This window comes from Meles meles, chromosome 2, assembly GCF_922984935.1.
Source record: "Meles meles chromosome 2, mMelMel3.1 paternal haplotype, whole genome shotgun sequence".
In the NCBI taxonomy this organism is placed as follows: Eukaryota; Metazoa; Chordata; class Mammalia; order Carnivora; family Mustelidae; genus Meles; species Meles meles.
The window spans coordinates 110,330,012-110,349,545 of NC_060067.1; the positions used below are offsets into that span (position 1 = coordinate 110,330,012).

The 19,534-nt window shown below is 37.4% G+C and overlaps 1 protein-coding gene and 1 long non-coding RNA gene across 2 annotated transcripts; one reads left to right on the forward strand and one right to left on the reverse strand.

Moving 5' to 3' along the window:
* Positions 1-578: 578 nt before the first annotated feature.
* Positions 579-18,796, forward strand: LOC123934492 (all-trans-retinol dehydrogenase [NAD(+)] ADH4-like). The gene is made up of 9 exons (XM_045994634.1): positions 579-707; positions 1,593-1,694; positions 2,785-2,926; positions 4,315-4,402; positions 6,360-6,591; positions 10,604-10,864; positions 15,456-15,591; positions 16,030-16,168; positions 18,567-18,796. Exons 1-9 carry the CDS (start codon positions 690-692, stop codon positions 18,589-18,591), a joined length of 1,143 nt encoding a protein of 380 aa, XP_045850590.1. The 5' UTR covers positions 579-689; the 3' UTR covers positions 18,592-18,796.
* LOC123934497 lies at positions 6,541-14,553 on the reverse strand. The gene is made up of 2 exons (XR_006816805.1): positions 13,428-14,553; positions 6,541-10,464 (listed from the first exon to the last, which is right to left on the reverse strand). It is a non-coding gene; the product is annotated as an uncharacterized LOC123934497 (long non-coding RNA).
* Positions 18,797-19,534: the final 738 nt, after the last annotated feature.

The window sequence follows — 19,534 nt, forward strand, 5'->3', positions numbered from 1 at the left end:
GGCTTGTGAAGGAGAAGGTCTGGGGCAGTAGAAACATCCTTTGCTTTATGTGTTAACTCATCTGTGTAAGTTTAATTAACTTTTCTCTATTATCTTTTATTTTTCAATTAAAGGGGAAAAAGTAAACATCTGAGGCTCCTGGGTGCCTCAGTTGTTAAGCATCTGCCTTCAGCTCAGGTCATGATTCCAAGAGAGTATAGGGCTCCTTGCTCAGCAGAAAGTCTGCTTCCCTCTGCAACTCCCCCTGCTTGTGTTCCCTCTCTCACTGTCTTTCTCTGTCAAATAAATAAATAAAATCTTGAAAGAAAGAGAGAAAGACAGAGAGAGAAAGAGAAAGAAAGAAAGAAAGGAAGGAAGGAAGGAAGGGAGGGAGGGAGAGAGAGAGTGAGAAAGGGAAAGGAAGAAAGAGAAAGGAAGAAAGAAAGGGGGAGGGAGGGAAACGTACGTAAACTTCAAATAAGGTCTGGGAGCAACGGCAATTGGCAGCTGAAATATGATAGCACAAGTCATATGAGAAATGGGCAGAGCTATGTGTCAAAGCAATAAATGAGAAAAGTGATTGGGTAATAAAAGGCAGAAATGGTATTTATTCAAAGACAGGTCATTACAGAACACCGAACACGCTGAACGGACGTGGAAGAGCTTCTTAAATCAGAAAGAAGCTTCCAAGCCTAGTTTGCCAAAGGAAAATGGGCACCAAGGGCAAAGTAAGCAAATATACTGCTTCTTTATTTGATTCTTGGTTTGTGTGTGTGTGGTTTTTTTTTTGTCTGTTTATAAATTTACTAAAACAAACTTCCCTCAGGATTACTCTAAGAAAGCAGTGATTAAAGCTGATCAAAAGGATATGAGTGAACTCGTGCTAGGAATTTAAGGAAATTACTGTGGATTTCCCAAAATGCTTAACACAAGAATGTTCAATTAAATATTACTTATAAAGGTCAAAAAAAGAGGAATTTGAGTATTTATGCTCCAATAACACAATAGAATTTGCATCTGTTAGAAATAAAAGAGAAAAATATGGAAAATAGTATATTAATAAGCAGAAAATGTAGATTATAAAGTATTACATTTTTATATTATTACCAAAGTATTATGAAAATATTTTGTATTAGTATCTCATATGTTATATTAATATAAAAGTATTACAAAAGTATTTTATAATACAAAAGTATTACAAAAGATCCCATATACGGATTGAAAAAATTTACATCAAAATCATAAAATGAGTCATAAAATTCCAGGTGAACATGGGGGGGTAGGGGGATAGAATTTTGTTTCTTTTATTTTTATTTGTATTTTGAAACTTCCCATAATTAATATATATTGCATCTGCAATAAGACTAATGATATTTAAAAATATAATTCTAAAATTGCGTAACTATCAAAAATTATGGATTCATGTGTCAAAGACTAGGAAAAGCATACCAAAAGCAAAAATAGTAGCATTACAATAGAGGATTATAGGTTTGTTTCTTTCCACTTTCCTTCAATGTCATACTTAAATTTTTAAATATAATTTTAATTAATTCTAGTTTACATGCTTATCTGTTATTTATGTGATTAATTTCCCCTTCCTCCCTCTTTCTCAGGTTATTAAATGCAAAGCAGCCGTTGCCTGGGAAAGAGGCAAGCCCCTTTGCATAGAAGAGATTGAGGTAGCTCCCCCCAAGGCTCATGAAGTTCGTGTGCAGGTAAGTGGGGACTTTTCATAGCCAGTACAGACGAGGCACTAAGTGCAGACTTGCCTTCTTCAGGTCAATCCTGCGTGGCATGACTGAGAGTACCTGGACTTTCACCTTTGGCAGAACTACAGTCTTTAGGTCCAGATAAAAACATGCATTATACCAGGAGGTATAAATTTTATACCAGGAGGGGTAAATTACCAGTTGTTACTCATTACCAGTAGTTACTGATAACAGGTTTAACATTTATTTGAACTATCTTTATATTAATTATTAGCCCTAAGAATTAGACCAAGAAATTCACTTCAGATGAGAATCAGATAGATTTTCTTTTGGTTTCCAGTTGCCAGTTACTGGAAAGTGTTATTAAAAGAATTAAAAAAAAAAAAAAAACTGGTTCCAAAACAAAGTAGAGGAAAGACCTAAAGTGCTGCCCAGGGCAGTAAAAGAGTCCTGGGGGCACAAAGAGGGGAAAGTGTGGGTAAGCAGGGAAAAGAGACCATACCAAGGAGGCAGAGATCACAGATCAAAAGGTGGCAGAACTTCTCCATTTTCGCCACAGCTGGCCTGACTTCCATTTTTACCTCAGGACCACTACAGGACAGGTTTATACATGAGAGTGAATAGGATAGCCTCACCAAGAAAATCTTGAAGAGTAAGGGTTATGTTGGTGACTGAGACAATCCTTTATCTGATATAACTTTGAATTACAAAAATTGTATTATTTCTACTTCACTTCATAAAATTTCAATAAAATTTGCATAAGTCCTAGGAACCTGTGTTCCCTTCATTCCTTCTTCCGATCTATTCAACTTTTCCCTTTTACCTTTGATTTCTCCTCTCCTGGAGACACTAACTGCCAATTCCATCTTTTTGCATGATTTTCCAGTGGCCATGAAAGTTAGAAAACAAAGATTTAGAAGAAAAGATTATATGCTGATATTTTTAATTGTTGTTTTTTTTTTTTCCAAAATGTAATTCTTTTGCTGAGCTCCAGGAATGTTGTAAAGTTTCAGGGTGACATTGGATCCAAAACTACCCTCCTAACAATCCCAACGATATGACAGAAACAGGACTCAAGTCTGTGGTTGCCTTGTAGATAATCGCCACTGCCCTGTGCCATACTGATGCCCATCCTATCAATCCAAAATTTAAAGAGGCCCTTCTTCCAGTGATCCTTGGCCATGAGGGTGCAGGAATTGTGGAAAGTGTGGGGCCAGGAGTGACCAACTTCAAACCAGGTATGTTCTTTCCTGACTCCAAGTCAATGGAAATGTCCAGATAGCTTGAGAACTGAAAGAGTCCTGGTTTTGCACGTCATAATTGATCTCTATTTTTATAGAGGAACCATCTGTTCCAAAGACAAACTAAGTAAGACATGCAATCTACCACAGTCTAACAAGGAGACAGAATACGTGATATCAGAACTAATAAAATCTGGAAAATATGGTCACTTTATTTACATATAGCATTAAGAAACTGTGCTATGAAGCAAAGCGACAAAGTGGGGCACAAATGAAAATTTATGACAACCTCTTCTAAATAAGACAAAAATAGTTTAATATCATAAAGAATTTAAAGAATGAGCATTTACAGTTAGCTTAAGTGAGAAATATTATATATGCCCATGTCAGCTTATGTGTCTTTTTGAAACTTTGTAACATAAAAATAGTATGTAAATGAAGCATGGCAATGGCTGAAATCATTTCCTTCACATTTTATAACATATTCACAAAATACTGGAATATGGGCTATATAGTACTCACTTGTCATGTAGGAGGACCCATATCATTCTTTCCTCTTTTAATGAGAATGCTCCAAACCTAGAAGTGTTTTAGATTCCATGCCAAATAAGATGAGAGAAATAAACCGCTCTTGTAAGTTTTGTATCTGTCAATTAGTCTGGCCAATGTAGTCCCAGCTCTGCCATTTACTGGGCCATTTACTGGATGTGTGACCTCCACCAGTGAAGTCACTTTTCTATGACACAGCAGATTTTTGTTTTGTGAAGTGGAGAGAAAAGGTACCCATCTCAAAGGATTATCTGAGAATTAAATGAGATAGTATGGGAAGCAGTTAGAAGGTGCCTAGCCCATACTAAATGGTCATCAGGGGATAGAAGACATTATCAAATTGAAATAGAGTAAAAGGCAGAAAGATACAGAATGTGAGAGTGAACTAAACAGTGACACATGGCAGTGACATCAAGTTTAATCTCCATATCCAGCATGTTGTTGCCAAGCTCTCCTATTATATGAGGATACTCTGTTCCCTACTAGATGTTTAGAAATGTAAAAATAATAATAATAGTAATAGTCATGATGCAGAGAGTTGCAATGACAGCAGAGTCTCAGACAGGACACTGTGGCTAGCGCTATCAATGCAGATTTCTTGCTTGCATGCCCAGTAACAAAAAAAAAAAAAAAAAGGAAAAAGTTAAAAAGACAGTTATGCAATGCTTGGAAGAATCAGCAATCTTATAAAGCAACAAAATGCTATCCCCATTTATACTTCCTGCTGAACATAAAATGTGTATCATAAAGAATGGTGTTTTCTACTAACTCTTCTGGTAGAAACTTTTTACAAGCTGTATCTTAGGCACCATCCAGCATACGGTCTTTCTTTCCAGGTGACAAAGTAATTCCACTCTACATGCCTCAATGTAGAAAATGCAAGTTCTGTCTGAGTCCACTCACAAATTTCTGTACAAAACTCAGGTAAGCACTATACTCTGGTTAGTAAAACTATAAATTGGTAAATATTTGGGGAAGTATATTGGCAATACCTGAATGAAGTTTCTACCCACCAATTCTAGTCCTAGGTGTATATAAGAAATTGTTGCAAAATTACCCAAAGAAACATATGCTAAAATGTTCACTGCAACACTGTTTATAACAGCACTTAAAAATAGCCCAATGTCCACCAATAGGAGAATGGATTAACAAATTGCTCTGTAGTAACACAATGGAAAACTATACAATAATGGAAAGGGTTAAACTAGAGCCACATACAACAACATAGAATAATTTCACATACATAATGTTAACGGAACAAAGCAAGTTGCTGACAAATATACTTAGTAAGATATCATATACAAAACAGTACAATATACAGGGGCTCAGTCCATTAAGCCTCTGACTCCTGATTTCAGCTCAGCTCTAGATCTCAGGGTGGTGAGATCAAGCCCCACATCAGACTCTGCCTTCAGTGGGGAGTCTGCTTCTTTCCTTCTCCCTCTCCCCATTCACTGTTTTCTCTCTCTCTCTCTCTCAAATAAATAAATAAACTCAAAATAGTAGCTACTTCTATAGGAAATGAGAAAGGAATGAAATGAGGTGCAGTTAAATAAGTTATTCCAAGGCCTACAGATAAAAGTCCCAGAGCTAAATTTTGAACATGGTCTAACTCCAGATTTCAAAACCTTTATCACCTTATTCTTTAACGAGACTACATGCAGAAAAATTTATTTGTCCTTAATGCCAAATAAAGCTAGTTATTTCAGAAGCTAAACTGTACTACTCTTACGTCTAATACTGTGCCTCAATTTCCTCATCTATAAAATGGGAATAATAATAATGTTTACTTTGCAGGGTTGTTTAGATATTTAAAGAATTAATATACCCTTTTGCAAAATTTAATGAAATAACAGATTTTGGCAATGACCATGAATTCTTTCTAAGACCACAAAAAAGGAGATAACAAGGTATTATTTGTCTCCAGATGAAGATACACAACACCACCTCTGAAATAGTCCTACAAAATAAAAAACCTAAATTAAATCAGCCAATTAGACTGAAAATACTAGTTTAGAGGAAATACAGGGATGGAAAATGTATTAAACCCAATTGGGTTTTTGTTAATTTTTTAATTTAATTTTATTTATTTTATTAATAAATTTATTTATTTAATAATTTAATTACTTTGGGTTCTAATCAATATTAAATGTAACTAAGAGGAATTAATAGGAATGTAATCAGAACACTTTAGAATGAGGAAAACTGTACAGGACAAATGACTATTTCTTCAGTAAAGAAATTGCAAAGGAAAAAAAAAAAGGAGGAAGGTGAGAACCTATCAATTAAAAGAGATTCAACCATATCAAGGAAATGCAAGATGTCAACCTAAAAGAATCCTTTTGAGATACATACTAAACCTAAAAGAATCCTTTTGAGATACATACTAAAATATTTACAAATGAAAATAGTAATGTGTAATGTTTACTTCAAAACCATCCCATGGGGGAGGGTAGGTGATGGGGAAGGGTCAGTGCTGGAGCCGGGGGCGGGGCATGGTAACAGACTCCAGATCAGCCCTGAGATGGTAAATTCTGAAACTGGGATACGGTTGCACAGACATTCAACACACCAGTCTTTCTACTTTTATATACAGTTGAGTTTTCCATAATAAAATTTGTTTAAGAATTAATGCATACAAACCACTAAGAGAGTTTCTGGCACATAAAAAGTATTCAGTAAAAAATTTATTATCTAATATTATTGTCTTTGGATTGCTTCTGACTATATATTTACAGGAAAAGTCTCAAGTCATTTTCTCAATTTTTCTATCTCATAAAATTGTCAAAACAAAAATATAACACCTAACATTTTTTTCAGGAGTGTAGTCAATGGTCCATTTACTTTCTCTTTTTATATCTTTTTTTAAAAAATTTTCTAGTCTTGTCAAAAATCCCCTTGTTGATCAAGAACTAATGCAAGACAAAACCAGCAGGTTCACCTGCAAAGGAAAACCGATTTACCATTTCATGGGGACCAGTACCTTCGCTCAGTACACTGTAGTATCAGATGTAAATCTTGCCAAAATCGATGATGATGCAAATTTAGAGAGAGTTTGTCTGTTTGGATGTGGGTTTTCAACTGGCTATGGAGCTGCAATCAACACTGCCAAGGTAAAAGTGTTTTATCACCAGGTTGCATGAAACAGGATTTTACCAGGAGACAGGGTGATAAAGCAGCTAGTTATTCTTCAAGCCCTAGTTCTGTCATTTATCACCTCTGTGGTGTTAGGCAAGTTATTTAACCTCTCTATTCCTACTCTCTGCAATAACATCTACTACAAATGGTTTTGGAGATAATTAAATCATATTATATATGTAAGACATCTGGCCCAGCAGCTGGCATAGAGTTGGCACCTGGTTCATGTTAATCTCTTTTCCTATACTGATACGTTAGATTACAGACCATCCCTGCCTTAAACACTGCCTGCTTAAATATGTCCCCTGGGGCACCTGGGTGGCTCAGTGGGTTGAAACCTCTGCCTTCGGCTCAGGTCATGATCCCAGTCCTGGGATCGAGCCCCACATCAGGCTCTCTGCTCAGTGGGGAGCCTGCTTCCTCCTCTCTCTCTGGCTGCCTCTCTGCCTACTTGTGATCTCTGTCTGTCAAATAAATAAATAAAATCTTTAAAAAATAAGAAATAAAAATTAAAAAATTTTAAAAAATTAAATATGTCCCCTGAATATAAATGCTCATCCTGGTACAGCAGACCCAGTCAAGAGGCAACAGAAACTACAGAAACCCCACCCATACAGTCACCCCTGCTTTCCCCCTGATCTTGCAGATTTATCTCCCCCTCCAATTTGCAGTTCATCTCCGCTTCTCATCCTGTCCCTTTATGGCTCCAACGGAGAGCCTCAGGAGGCAGTCCTGAGGGTGGCAAGATGCATCCCTGGAAGCCCATGTTAGAATCTAGAAGCTTTCACAAAACCGTTCAGTCAGAACTGGACAGATGTCAGTATCGCTTAGATGCCTCAAACAACCCCCTTATTGAAGCCTCTTTCACATCAGTCTTCATCCCTTGAGTTCAAACTGCAAAATGCAACCAGAGTGGTATTTCTAAACAACAAATGTGAAGATTTAATTCCCCTTTCATTACTCCACTTTTCTGTCAGCAAGCTAGTGATTCTCCCTAATTCTCCCTTTGCAGGCTCACCATTCCCCAAAGCTGACCCTCAGTATCTGGGCTCCAGTCACTGTGGCCCCTGGGCTTTCCATACCTGGTTCCCACCAACACTGCGTGGAAAGCTCCCTCACCTCTTCTGGTTGACTCCATTTTTTTTTTTAACTTTCTACCAGAAACCCTCCAACCTCTTAGGCATGCATTGAGCGTCCCTGCCAAGTTCCCCCAAAGTATCTTTGTTTATCCCCGTCTTCCTTCTTAACACACTCTGGAGAAATTTTCCATTTATTTCTCCTTCCTATTAGACTATTTGATCCTGAAGGCAAGAACTCTCTTGTTCATTGTGATATCTCCAGAGCCTAGCTCCATGCCTGGCACACAGTAGGAACTGGATAATTTTTCAATGAATGAATGAAGCCGGGCTCTTATGCAACCCTTTAAACACCTTGATAAGGCTTGATCCTCAGCTTTAAAATCCAAATATTCCTTTTTATCAAGCTACCTGGAGTTGTTTAAGTGTCAAGGAATTAAACTCAGCCTAACCAAAATAAAAAACGATCTAATAGCCAGAATATCAAGATAAGACTTCTCACTGAGAATTACTCAAGCAGACAGGAATGTTACTTTTGGCTATCAGTATATTAAAAATTAAAAAATTGTATGAGAAGTCAGACTACAATCTGAAGTCTCCTAGAGGAAGGGTATTGTTAATTGAGTGGAGTTAAAAGCAGATGTAACCATGGCAGTCAAAGCATGTTCTCTTCTAGAAAGCACTGGAAGCATTATTGCTCTTTGGGCCACCCGCCCCGCCTTCCTGGAGTCCATGCAGACTATCACCTTCTACTACTCTAGTCTTTCTTCAGGGATATTAACACTAAAGATTCAGCTACAGTTTTCTTTAAAAACCAATCAAAGTTGATGTAAATTTCACGTCCTGCTCTTCTCACTGTTGAGGAACACTTAAACCACTTTGTAGGGGGCTTAGGGAATAGAACAGAAATGAATCTGATAGGAACAAGTTAAGAGAAGAAATATCACTGATTCTAGTCAAAAGGCAAGAGCTTTAATAAATTTTAATAGACTTCTGGGGAAAAAAGTAATGAAACAACTTTGTATAACCTGCATCCAGGATGACCAGGACTCCTAATTCTTTTTAATCTGCTCATATCCTTTACTGCCAAATTAACCACATGTTGCAGAGATCTCTGGAAGCATGAAAGTGTCCTGTAACAGTGTTGTCTACAAATAGATAATCATCCACTATGTATAGTCCTATTCTCAAATGGGGAGAGGGGTACTTTATGTAACCCTTTCCCCTACTGCAATCAAAGGCACTTTTACACACAGCCATTCAGTTGTTTAACACAATTAATACAGTGTATCCTAATTATATGGTTGTGAGCTATGTACAACCACTGTGTACAACATTGCCCCAATGAGAAAAATGCCTTTGTACTCTTGATGATGCAGGCAAACTTTTGAACATGGTCTCCAGAAAAATATTTAGAACTATAGTGAACACATGCCACAATATTAAATAGTACATTGTGCACATAGAAAATATTCTGAGTATTTGTAAAAAAATGTTTTATTTCACCCTGAGTAGCAAAAGTCAGTGATGCATGCCTAATATCATGCATAAATTAAAGTAAGAGACAGTCATTCTCTCCATTCATTAACAATTTTTGTTTCCAATTTAGAATGTATCACTACTCTCCGTGGGCAGATTCCTCTTTCCCTTTTGTTTATGATTTAATTCTAACAGTTTTCCATCATCATTAGAAAATATTACTTAAGCATGTCTCTGTGTAGTATTTTTTTTTACTGTTATACCATTCTACAGAATAACACATCTCAGTCATAGCAACTTTCTTTATCATCTTGTATATTCTGTTTTTATGTAATTCAATGCAACGAACATTTATAAAGACACAACATGCAGAATACCCTTAATAGCAATGTGGAAGATAATAAGCCTTCAAAGAACTTAGTCTTTTGAAGAAACACACAAATACAAAATCAGTCAGCAAGGCAGATTATAAATACAACATAAAAAAAACAAAAAGGTGGGCACTAATTCCTGATTGAAGAATCAAGAGAAGTTTCATAGGCAGAGTGTTATTTAAGTTAGGCCAGAAGTACAGGTCACATTTTAATGAGAGGAAGTACGGTGAGAAGTGGATCAGGTAGAGGAAACAGCATGAACTGAGGACGGGGAAAGGGATTGGCAACAGTGTGCTGTGTTGTAGCAATGGAACTACCACAGAGAGGAAGCTAGAAGTCAGCAGGTCAGCTCTAAAAACCCTTCAGTGTGATGCAAAGAAATCTAGATTTCATTCCATTTAAATTAACTGATGATTTGGGATGTGAGCTGATTTACATATAGAGAAACATCTGTGCTCATTCAAAACCAATGATAACACTAATACAACCAAATAAGACTTATTAAAAATATAAATTAATTATGACCTATTGAAAAAGGAAAACAATAAACCCTTTAAAATATGTGGGTTTTAAAATTTTGTTCTGATAACAGTTAAAGGAAAGAGGAAACAAGTAGCTTATTTTCACTTGTGTTTGCTTCTCATGAACTGATAATTCTAATGGCATTCAAATGATTCCCCATATTTAGCCAATGACCCATCCATTTTCATATTGGCAGATTTCCCCCATTGGCTCTATCATCTTGTTTTATGACAGGCAGTATTTTATTTTTATGTTCCTGCCCCCAGCTCACTCTCTTCCTTAAAAAAAAAAAAAAAAAAAAAAAGTGAGGCCACTTCCTTTTATAGGGGCGGCTGGATGGCTCAGTCTTAGGCATCTGCCTTTGGCTCAGGTCATGATCCCAGAGTCCTGAGATTGGCTCCCGGCTGCGTGGGAAGCCTACTTCTCCCTCTCCCACTCCTCCTGCTTGTGTTTCCTCTTTCACTGTGTCTCTCTCTGTCAAATAAGAAAAATCTTTTTTTTTAAAAAAAGTTATTTTATTATTTTCCTGCCTGCAGGTCACACCTGGTTCTACTTGTGCTGTCTTTGGCCTAGGAGGAGTTGGTCTTTCTGCTATAATGGGTTGTAAAGCAGCAGGAGCTTCCAGAATCATAGCTATTGACATCAACAGTGAGAAATTTACAAAGGCCAAAGCCCTTGGAGCCACTGACTGCCTCAATCCTAGAAACCTAGATAAACCCATCCAGGAGGTCATCATTGAAATGACCAGTGGAGGTGTGGATTTTGCCCTTGACTGTGCAGGTGGACCTGAAACCATGGTATGTATATTTTTTATAATAGTATAAAATAATTTATATTTATTAACATTAATAAACATTGGCAATATGTTTATACTGAATAGTTATTTTATATTTATATTATATTATATTATATATTTATATAGACTATTTATTAATAATATTAGATTTTGTGTTTGTTACTAATATTTAACTAACAAATATTAATATTTACTTAGTAAGTTATTAATATTTCTGTATATCCTTCCACGTGAAATTCAGTAAAAAGAGAAAATTTAGAAATGAAAATCTTAAGAGAATTGTGCCTATGAGAAATGAGAAAGAAATAAACAAAAAAGGCAGATTTAGAGAAGGGAAGAAGATAGGCTGACACAATATCACCCCTAACAGCTGGAGGTATTCCACTCCCACCTAAAAGCAGAGAGGTCAAAGGTTAGCAATCTACAAAATTGGGTCCATATCATAAATCTGAAATTTTCAAATATATTCAATATATTAAATACATACACACAAACACACGCACACACTGCAAAATTTAAAAGTGGATTTTTTTTTCCTAAACACTACAATTCGGTATCATTCAGATTTCTTCTCTCTGGACAACCTACATAATTTGCAGGCCTGTCTAGGCATAGGGCCCTAAGTGACTGCATCAGCTGGAGACCCACAAAGCCAGCCCTGTTTATTCTACTCTAGAAAGTGGGGTAAAGAGCCAACCACAGAGATAACACACGGAAAAGTTAGCTTGCCAAACTGCCCAGCCTCACTCTCCAATGAAGTTTCTCTTGACGCCTATTTATTTGCTCAAAGACGCTAAGTAGGGTTTTGCTTTGTTTTATGAGATGACCAGTTTATCAACTAATTATCTGCCCATGCGTTCTTCTTATTTCATGAGTGAGCTCTGTGAGTAACTATGGCATTATGCCCTTTTATTTATGACTTCACTCAATGAAGGCTCCCAAAACCCTCCTCTGGGGAGGTTATAGAAAATAGAATTCTGTACTTTAACCTCCCAGTAGCAGGCTTCCCTGCAGTTCTTCCCCTCGGTTCTTATCCAACTCACAGGTTCTCCAGAAGAGAATGGAGTTGGGGAGGAGCTTTGGGAAGCATCAGGCTTCCTTCCTGCCTCTCTCCCCTCAGGATGGTTTCACTGGAATAATGTAACTGCTTAAAGTTACATTATTACCTGGCAGGTAATAAGCACTCAGTGAATGTTAGCTGTTACTGAAAATGCATGCATTAAGGGCTCCTCATCCTGTACTGCGTTCAATGCTTCAGACCCTGCTTTTTAAATTATCCTTGGCATCTGCAACTTAACAACGTGTTACATCCACTCCTTCACTTTCCACAGCTCAAATTTTTTTCTAACACTGAAATTCAGCCTATTGACCTTATTTTTCTGGTACAGAGATTGTCAACACTGGCTACACTTTAGAAATGTCTGGGGAGTTGTTACATTTGGTACATTTTTTAGTACTAATGCATGGACCATACCCCAGGATATTCTCAGGAGCCTAGGGCCCAGGTACCAATATTTTTTTACAAGTTACTCAAGTCAAGAACCACTTGATCTAAAACTTGGCAGGTTCTATTATTATTTAAATTATGGAATAGAATTATACCAGAGAATCCAAATAAGAATAGATGGATTTATTTAATCACAAAGAGATCAGCTACCTACCCATCCATCAAGTTTACATAACTAAGGAAAGCTAAATTTCTCAGGTGTAGAGGAGATTCCAGTAATGTGTGTGAACTTGAGTTCAGTGACCACTAATTCTCTAAAGCAGGCTAAAGAATCCAACAGATCAATCAGAAAGTTACAATAACTGACAATGTTATAGCTTTGAGAAGTAAAAGTAATTCTCATCAAATGTTACCAGAAGCTTCAAAATAAAATCTTGTACTTGCATATAATACCCATTTTTAACTAAATTATCATTAAGGAGATGAGTTCCTCACTTGAACAAAGCTCCAGAAATGTAGAAAAGGCAAACGGGGTGGGGGGGGGGGGCACCTGAGTGGCTTAGTTAGTTGGGCATCAGACTCTTGATTTCAGCTTGGGTCATGATCTTGGGGTCATGGGATCAAGCCCCACATTGAGCCGGGTATTCAGCAATCAGTCCACTCAGGATTCTCTCTCCCTCCAACCTTCTCCCCTGCATGCTCTCTCGCTCACATGGATAAATCTTAAAAAAAAAAAAAAAAAATGGGAAAAACACTTAAAAACTAAAACAGAAAATAAGAGTCAATGTAAATAGCTAGCTTCAGGTAACAAGTCTATGAATTTTCCCCTCTCCACGGATCTCTCTATACAGCATAAACAAAAATACCTCTGCCATATAAAAAGTGCATATGTAGAAGAGTTGCTATTTAGAAATGTTATGAATTCTCAAAACAATAAACATTTATTCAAATAAAAATTTCAAACACATTCTAAAAGTTCTAGGTCACTGCATCTATCATCACTACTAAGACAGACAGACAAAGAAAAAGGGGAGTACCTGGTTGGCTCAGTCAGTTAAGCATCTGTCTTTGACTCAGGTCATGATCCCAGGCTCCTAGGACTGAGCCCCCCATCAACGCCCCCATTGGGCTCCCTGCTCAGTGGGGAGTCTACTTCTCCCTCTCCTCTGCCGCTCCCCCACTTAAGCTCTCTCACTCTTGCTCTCTCTCAAATAAATACATAAAATCTTTTTTTTAATTGTTTCTTTTATACAGTGATTGGTGATGAAAAAAGCTATACTTCCTATTGAGACTTTTGTAAAAGTAAAAATTGCCCCAACAAGTCAGAATTAAGTTGAGTACAGACTATGGTAAAGGACATAAAACAAAATTCACACTTTTCGTTTTTAAGATTAGTCTCAAAAGATTTAAATGTTCATCTATTTACCATATAGCTTCTTGTGGAATGGCCATCAACAAGTTTATATATTTCTTAAATTTCTTTACATTTTCAATCCTTGGCATTTTTGTATTAACCCCAAACTTCCAATAAGTTACCATAATATGGTTTTTCTCTGTCATGGGAAGATTAGTGCAACTGGTCTTGGACCACTGCCTTCCTTGCAGTGACTCAGCAATCAAGGCTTAATCAAGCTCACATTTTCAACTTCACAATCTCAACGTGAGGTCATCTTGGTTGTTACAGCAGGAGAATGGACAGCTGGCAGCTTGCACACTGGCTTTTCTGTTTTGTCTATGAGGTAACATACCACTTCTGCCCACAGCCCATGGCCCAGAATTAGTGACATAACTAACTATGAGAGTAAAATAATGTAAGGAAGCAGATGAAATGTTTTATGAGCAGCAGCCAATGTCAGATTCTGTTTAACTGTTTTGCTCTCTATTTTAAATAGCATTTTTTTAATCTATCCTACATTAAGATATACTAAGTTTACAGTGTGTACCTCGCTTCCTAGGTTCTAGTAAATACTTACTCATCCTCTCCTCCGGACTTCAAGGATTGTGTTTTTATGTCTCTGAAATTGCACGTTTTAGTACATACCCATGGCAGATCACAGAAAACTTGATTAGAATTTATAAGATACATCTTCTAGAGTTTTTTCCTAACTTCACGTATGTTTTTTTCCTTGATATGCAATGATCTACATTCCAGGTTCAGCCTAACTATGGTATTAAATGGAGGAAATTATTAGGCTCTGTTTCTTTTTAATATCTTTTTTGATGAAGTTCACATTTTTTTTAAAGATTTTATTTATTTGACAGAGATCCACAAGTAGGCAGAGAGGCAGGCAGAGAGAGAGGAAGGGAAGCAGGCTTCGCGCTGAGTAGAGAGCCAGATGCGGGGCTCGATCCCAGGACCCTGAGATCACGATCTGAGCTGAAGGCAGAAGCTTTAACCCACCGAGCCACCCAGGCGCCCCAAGTTCAAATTTTTAATGAATGTTCTATCTGAAACTGAACAGTGGAGCTTCAAGTATCAATCAACAATACCATAACCTCCTTAGCTTGAATAATCTTGTCTTACATGCAGAGTTGTATAAATTTTCCCTCAGGTATTGTACATACCTACTCTAGAGTTCATGTTCTACTTACTCAGCTGCCACTTCCTATTGGCGAATGGGAGAAGAATGAGGCACAAAGAAGTCAGCTGCAAGAGAAAGGGAGCAGGGGACAACAGTTGAAAAGATTGTTGCCCCGAGCAACTCCTCAGTCTCACTTTTATTAGATAGAAACAATAACCAACAGAATAGCCAATGAAGGTCAAACGTTAGTCATATGCCTTGTAGATAATCAAGAAGGAGGGCAAAATATGTCTGTATAAGCAGTACAAAGTTTATGGTTGAACAAGCACATTCAAAGGACTTATCTAACTAGCCACAGGTGCTTTGGGGAGGAGAAAGGGGAGATGACATAAAAATGAAGCAGGCAGCGTTCAGCACTAAGCGGTCCAGGTGTTCCCAGCTGCTCAGCTTCAAGGCTGTATATCGTCCTCTCCCGCAAAGGCCTGTTGCCAGTATGTGTTTTTCTTAAGGTTATATCTAAATGTGCTTGGTAACTAGTAAAATTTCCCAGGGGTTATATTTTAAGTAATACATTGTTCTGAGGGGCAGTTGCACTCAGCTAATCCTTTTTGTTTGACTTCCAGAGAGCAGCCCTGGACAGTACAACAGCAGGTTGGGGGTCATGTACTTTCATTGGAGTAGACTCTGAAATGACAGGATTGATGATATCTCCAGTGGAGCTAATAATGGGCCGTACTGTAAATGGAACATGTTTTGGTGGTCAGTTTCTTTCCTCTTTTAATTTTCTCCATAGTCGTACGCAAATCCTTATAATGAAGATTATTGAATGGAAAGGAAAATTGTTTAAATACTGAATGCCTAATAATACATCTAGAGACTGCATAGAAGTTATTCTAGGAATTATTTGAAAGTATATATGTTGTATATATGGATAACTACAATTTGCACACTGAAATTCAATTTACATTAAAATGAACCAACACAGAGGAACAAAAGGTAAACTTTGACCAAACTGAGATAATTCCTTATCTAGAAATAGGAACTAATTTTAACATTTCTTATTAAGAAAAACTTTTTAAAAAATACAAGTGTTGAAGATTAAAGAAGCAACCTAGTAATTTCATTCATTCAACAAACTGATTAAACTAACTCCTGTCAAATACCATGTCTTTACTTGGCATTTTGGCCAAATTACAGGTTGGAAAAGCATCGATTCTATCCCAAAGCTGGTTACTGACTACAAGAAGAAGAAAATTGATCTGGATATATTGGTGACTCATACCCTGCCTTTTGACAAAATCAATGAGGCATTTGACATAATGAACCAAGGCAAAAGGTAAATTAACAGAGGAATAAGTGGTTTGAAAAACTTTATGATGACTATTTTACATTAAGAACTAACCAGTTTGTCTTTTCTGACATTTTCCACATCATCACACATACTAGATGTGCTTAAAAGATTAAATAGTGGCCTCTGGAAAAAAAGATAAGCTTCCTACTCTATTTCCATAATATACACAGTCATACACTCTTCCAGCATAGAATGGTGATATAAACTGATACATATTTTCCCTCTCACAACTCTTAACTCAGTTGGGGCTGCTCTCTAGAAAGAAAGGTTTTCACAGTATAAGGTAAGGTTACTCTGGTGCAATATTGCACTGGGTTTCCCATAATTATGTTCTGCAATTAACAAAAAATGCCCACTCCAGGACCTTCATGATCAGAACCAGGTAAAAATCATGGACATGTGAGCAGTGAGTGGCTCATTTAAAGAAACTTAAAGGATGCCCAAACTCTAACTCCCTCTTGTTTTGTTCCTGGTCTCCTATAAGATACATTCTGATCCACAGTTTTAGCTATATTGTGCTCCTCTGGCACAGACCCTGAGAACTAATTTATAGAAATGTCCCAACTGGGGGACCTGTAGCAACTGGGGAGGAGGAGACCTTAGGATGATTGATTCTGGTTAAAATGATCAAGCACAGTTTGGTAACTAGAAACAAAGGGGAAAACACCAGGAACAGTTTCACAGAGGAGATGAAGGACCAAAAAAAGCAACAAAAAGAGAAGATATCACAAAATGGGAGCTGGGGGAACTAAAGTTAAATGACATGAGTTTGAAGCAGAAAATAAATGTTGAAAAGAAGAAAATAGGTCCATGACATGAAGATCCAGATTCTTTCCTGGGAAAGAAACCTGAGAAATTATTTCTACTGACATGAACTCTCTAATTTATAAACATATTAGCTACAACATATCCAAAAGAAGCTCAGTAGGACACCTGGTTGGCTCAGAAAGCTGAGCCCCTGCCTTTGGCTCAGGTCATGGTCCCAGACTCCTGTGATCAAGTCCCACATTGGGTTCCCTGCTCAGCGGAGAATCTGCTCCTCCCCCTCACTCTCCCTCTATGCTCTTTCTCTCTCTCGAATGAGTAAAATCTTTATTTAAAAAAAAAAAGTTCAATAAAAAGAAAAAGAAAAAAGAACCATTATTTAAGCTATCCAAGATAACTTAGTGTATAAATCCTGCAATGTCTCACACATTCTCAATAACCCCGTAAGGAGCAGCCCTTATGTTGGGAGTTAGGTTGGAGTCTGGGGCCTCAGACTCTAAAACTCTTATCTCCTCCACCACCACTCCTTTTTCCCCTAGAGTTATGTTACAGAATATAACACACAAGGAATGCTGAGTGGAGCTAAATGGAAAATGGTGAATTACTTTATTAAAGCTGGGAAAGTCTCCCATACTCTTAAAGTAGGCTTGATAATCAGTCGAAGAAGGGAAGGCTGAGGGCTAGATACCTAAATGAGGCCTCCTACTTCCACTCTGGCTCACTGGGAAGACCACATTACTGCCCACACTGATGGAAAAGGATAGAACTTAGCATATGGGTACAGAAGCAAGGAAGTAGAGGGAATGCAACACCCAGCTGGTCTTTCAAGGTGCAGTGACCCTGACTCATGGTGAGGAAAGGACACAGAGGTTCTCCCTCCACAGGTAGACAATGTAGTTCAAGTCTCTGGGTGAAGAAAACATCGTGCAAGGCAACCTGCTAAAGCCAGAGATTCTACAGCTCCAGCAGTAACGTGGGACATAAGGAAGTCTCTGTCCTTGAGGCTTACCCCTTTTTGCTTCTTGTTGAAGGAATTATCCAGGAGTAAGAATATTTAGCTTTTCAAAAAGCATCATCCCAGCACACCAAGCAGTGACTCTTCCAAGATGAAAACCCCACTACAACCAGAGCACGTTCTATTCTGTATCAACATTAGGCAGCAAAGACTTCACCCAGGGTCACGTGAGGGTCCCCAACTTTTCCCAGCTTAATGTACAATGTACAAAGTATTATTAATTTCATGAATGGCAAGATAAAAGAAATTAGGGATAATGTATTAATTTATTTTCTTTATAGATTGTCTATAAAGAAAGGTTGAACCAAATGTTGAAAGAAAAATACAAAAATTGGGACACCTGAGTGGCTCAGTCAGTTGGGTAGCTGCCTTTGGCTCAGGTCATGATCCCAGGATCCTGGGATCAAGCCTTTTATTGGGCTCCCTATTTCTCCCTCTCCCTCTGCCTGTCATTCTCCTTGCTTGTGTGCTCTCTCTCTCTCTCTCTCTCTCAATCTCTGTCAAATAAATAAATAAAATGTTTTTTAAAATACAGAAATTATTTGTGGGTTTTGGTTAAATTTACCATAAAAATTATGCCAACTATTGTCTTATTTTTAACAGCATTCGAATAGTCCTGACCTTCTGAAGACACCAGGAACAAACTGGAAATCTACCTGACTGATTCTGAACAGCTCCGGTGGATTTGTAACCTATAATAAGGAAACAAAGATTGCCATGAATTTAAACAACTATTTGTAGCTATATAACTATTTAACATCAAATAGTTATAAATATCATAGTATCGGTATCCATAAAACATGCTAATATTTCCTGTTTAGTAAGTATGATAACTGATGTGTTTATAAACAGAATTATGAGAATTGTTTAACGCCTGGGTGGCTCAGCGGGTTAAAGCCTCTGCCTTCAGCTCAGGTCATGATCCCAGGGTCCTGGGATCAAGCCTCGCATCGGGTGGGCTCTCTGCTTAGCGAGGAGCCTGCTTCCTCCCCTCTCTCTCTCTGCCTGCCTCTCTGCCTACTTGTAATCTCTGTCTGTCAAATAAATGAATCTTAAAAAAAAAAAAAAAAACTAGTTCTGCAGGGGCACCTGGGTGGCTCAGTCATTAAGCGTCTGCATTCCACTCAGGTCATGATCCCAGAGTTCTGGGATCAAGCCCCACATCCAGTTTCCTGCTTGGCGGGAAGCCTGTTTCTCCCGCTACTTGTGCTCCCTCTCCTGCTGTGTCTCTCTCTGTCAATTAAATAAATAAAGTCTTTAGAAAAATAAATAAATAAAACTAGTTCTGCAGAGGTGGGAGTGAAGAATGAAGAGTAATAAGTAAAGCTAGATTGGCTATATGTTTATAATTTTTTAGAATGGGTGAAAAATATACGGGGTTTTCTTTCACTGTTCTCTCCTTTTGTTTATGTTAAAATTTTCCATAATAAAATAATTTTTACTAGAAAAAATTACTATTATAGATGTGTACATAAGATACATATATCTTTAAAATATGTCATATACATAAAATGCTATTACATAATTTCTGGGTTTCAATAAGCTGCAAACTCATCTTTAATAAGTTGCTA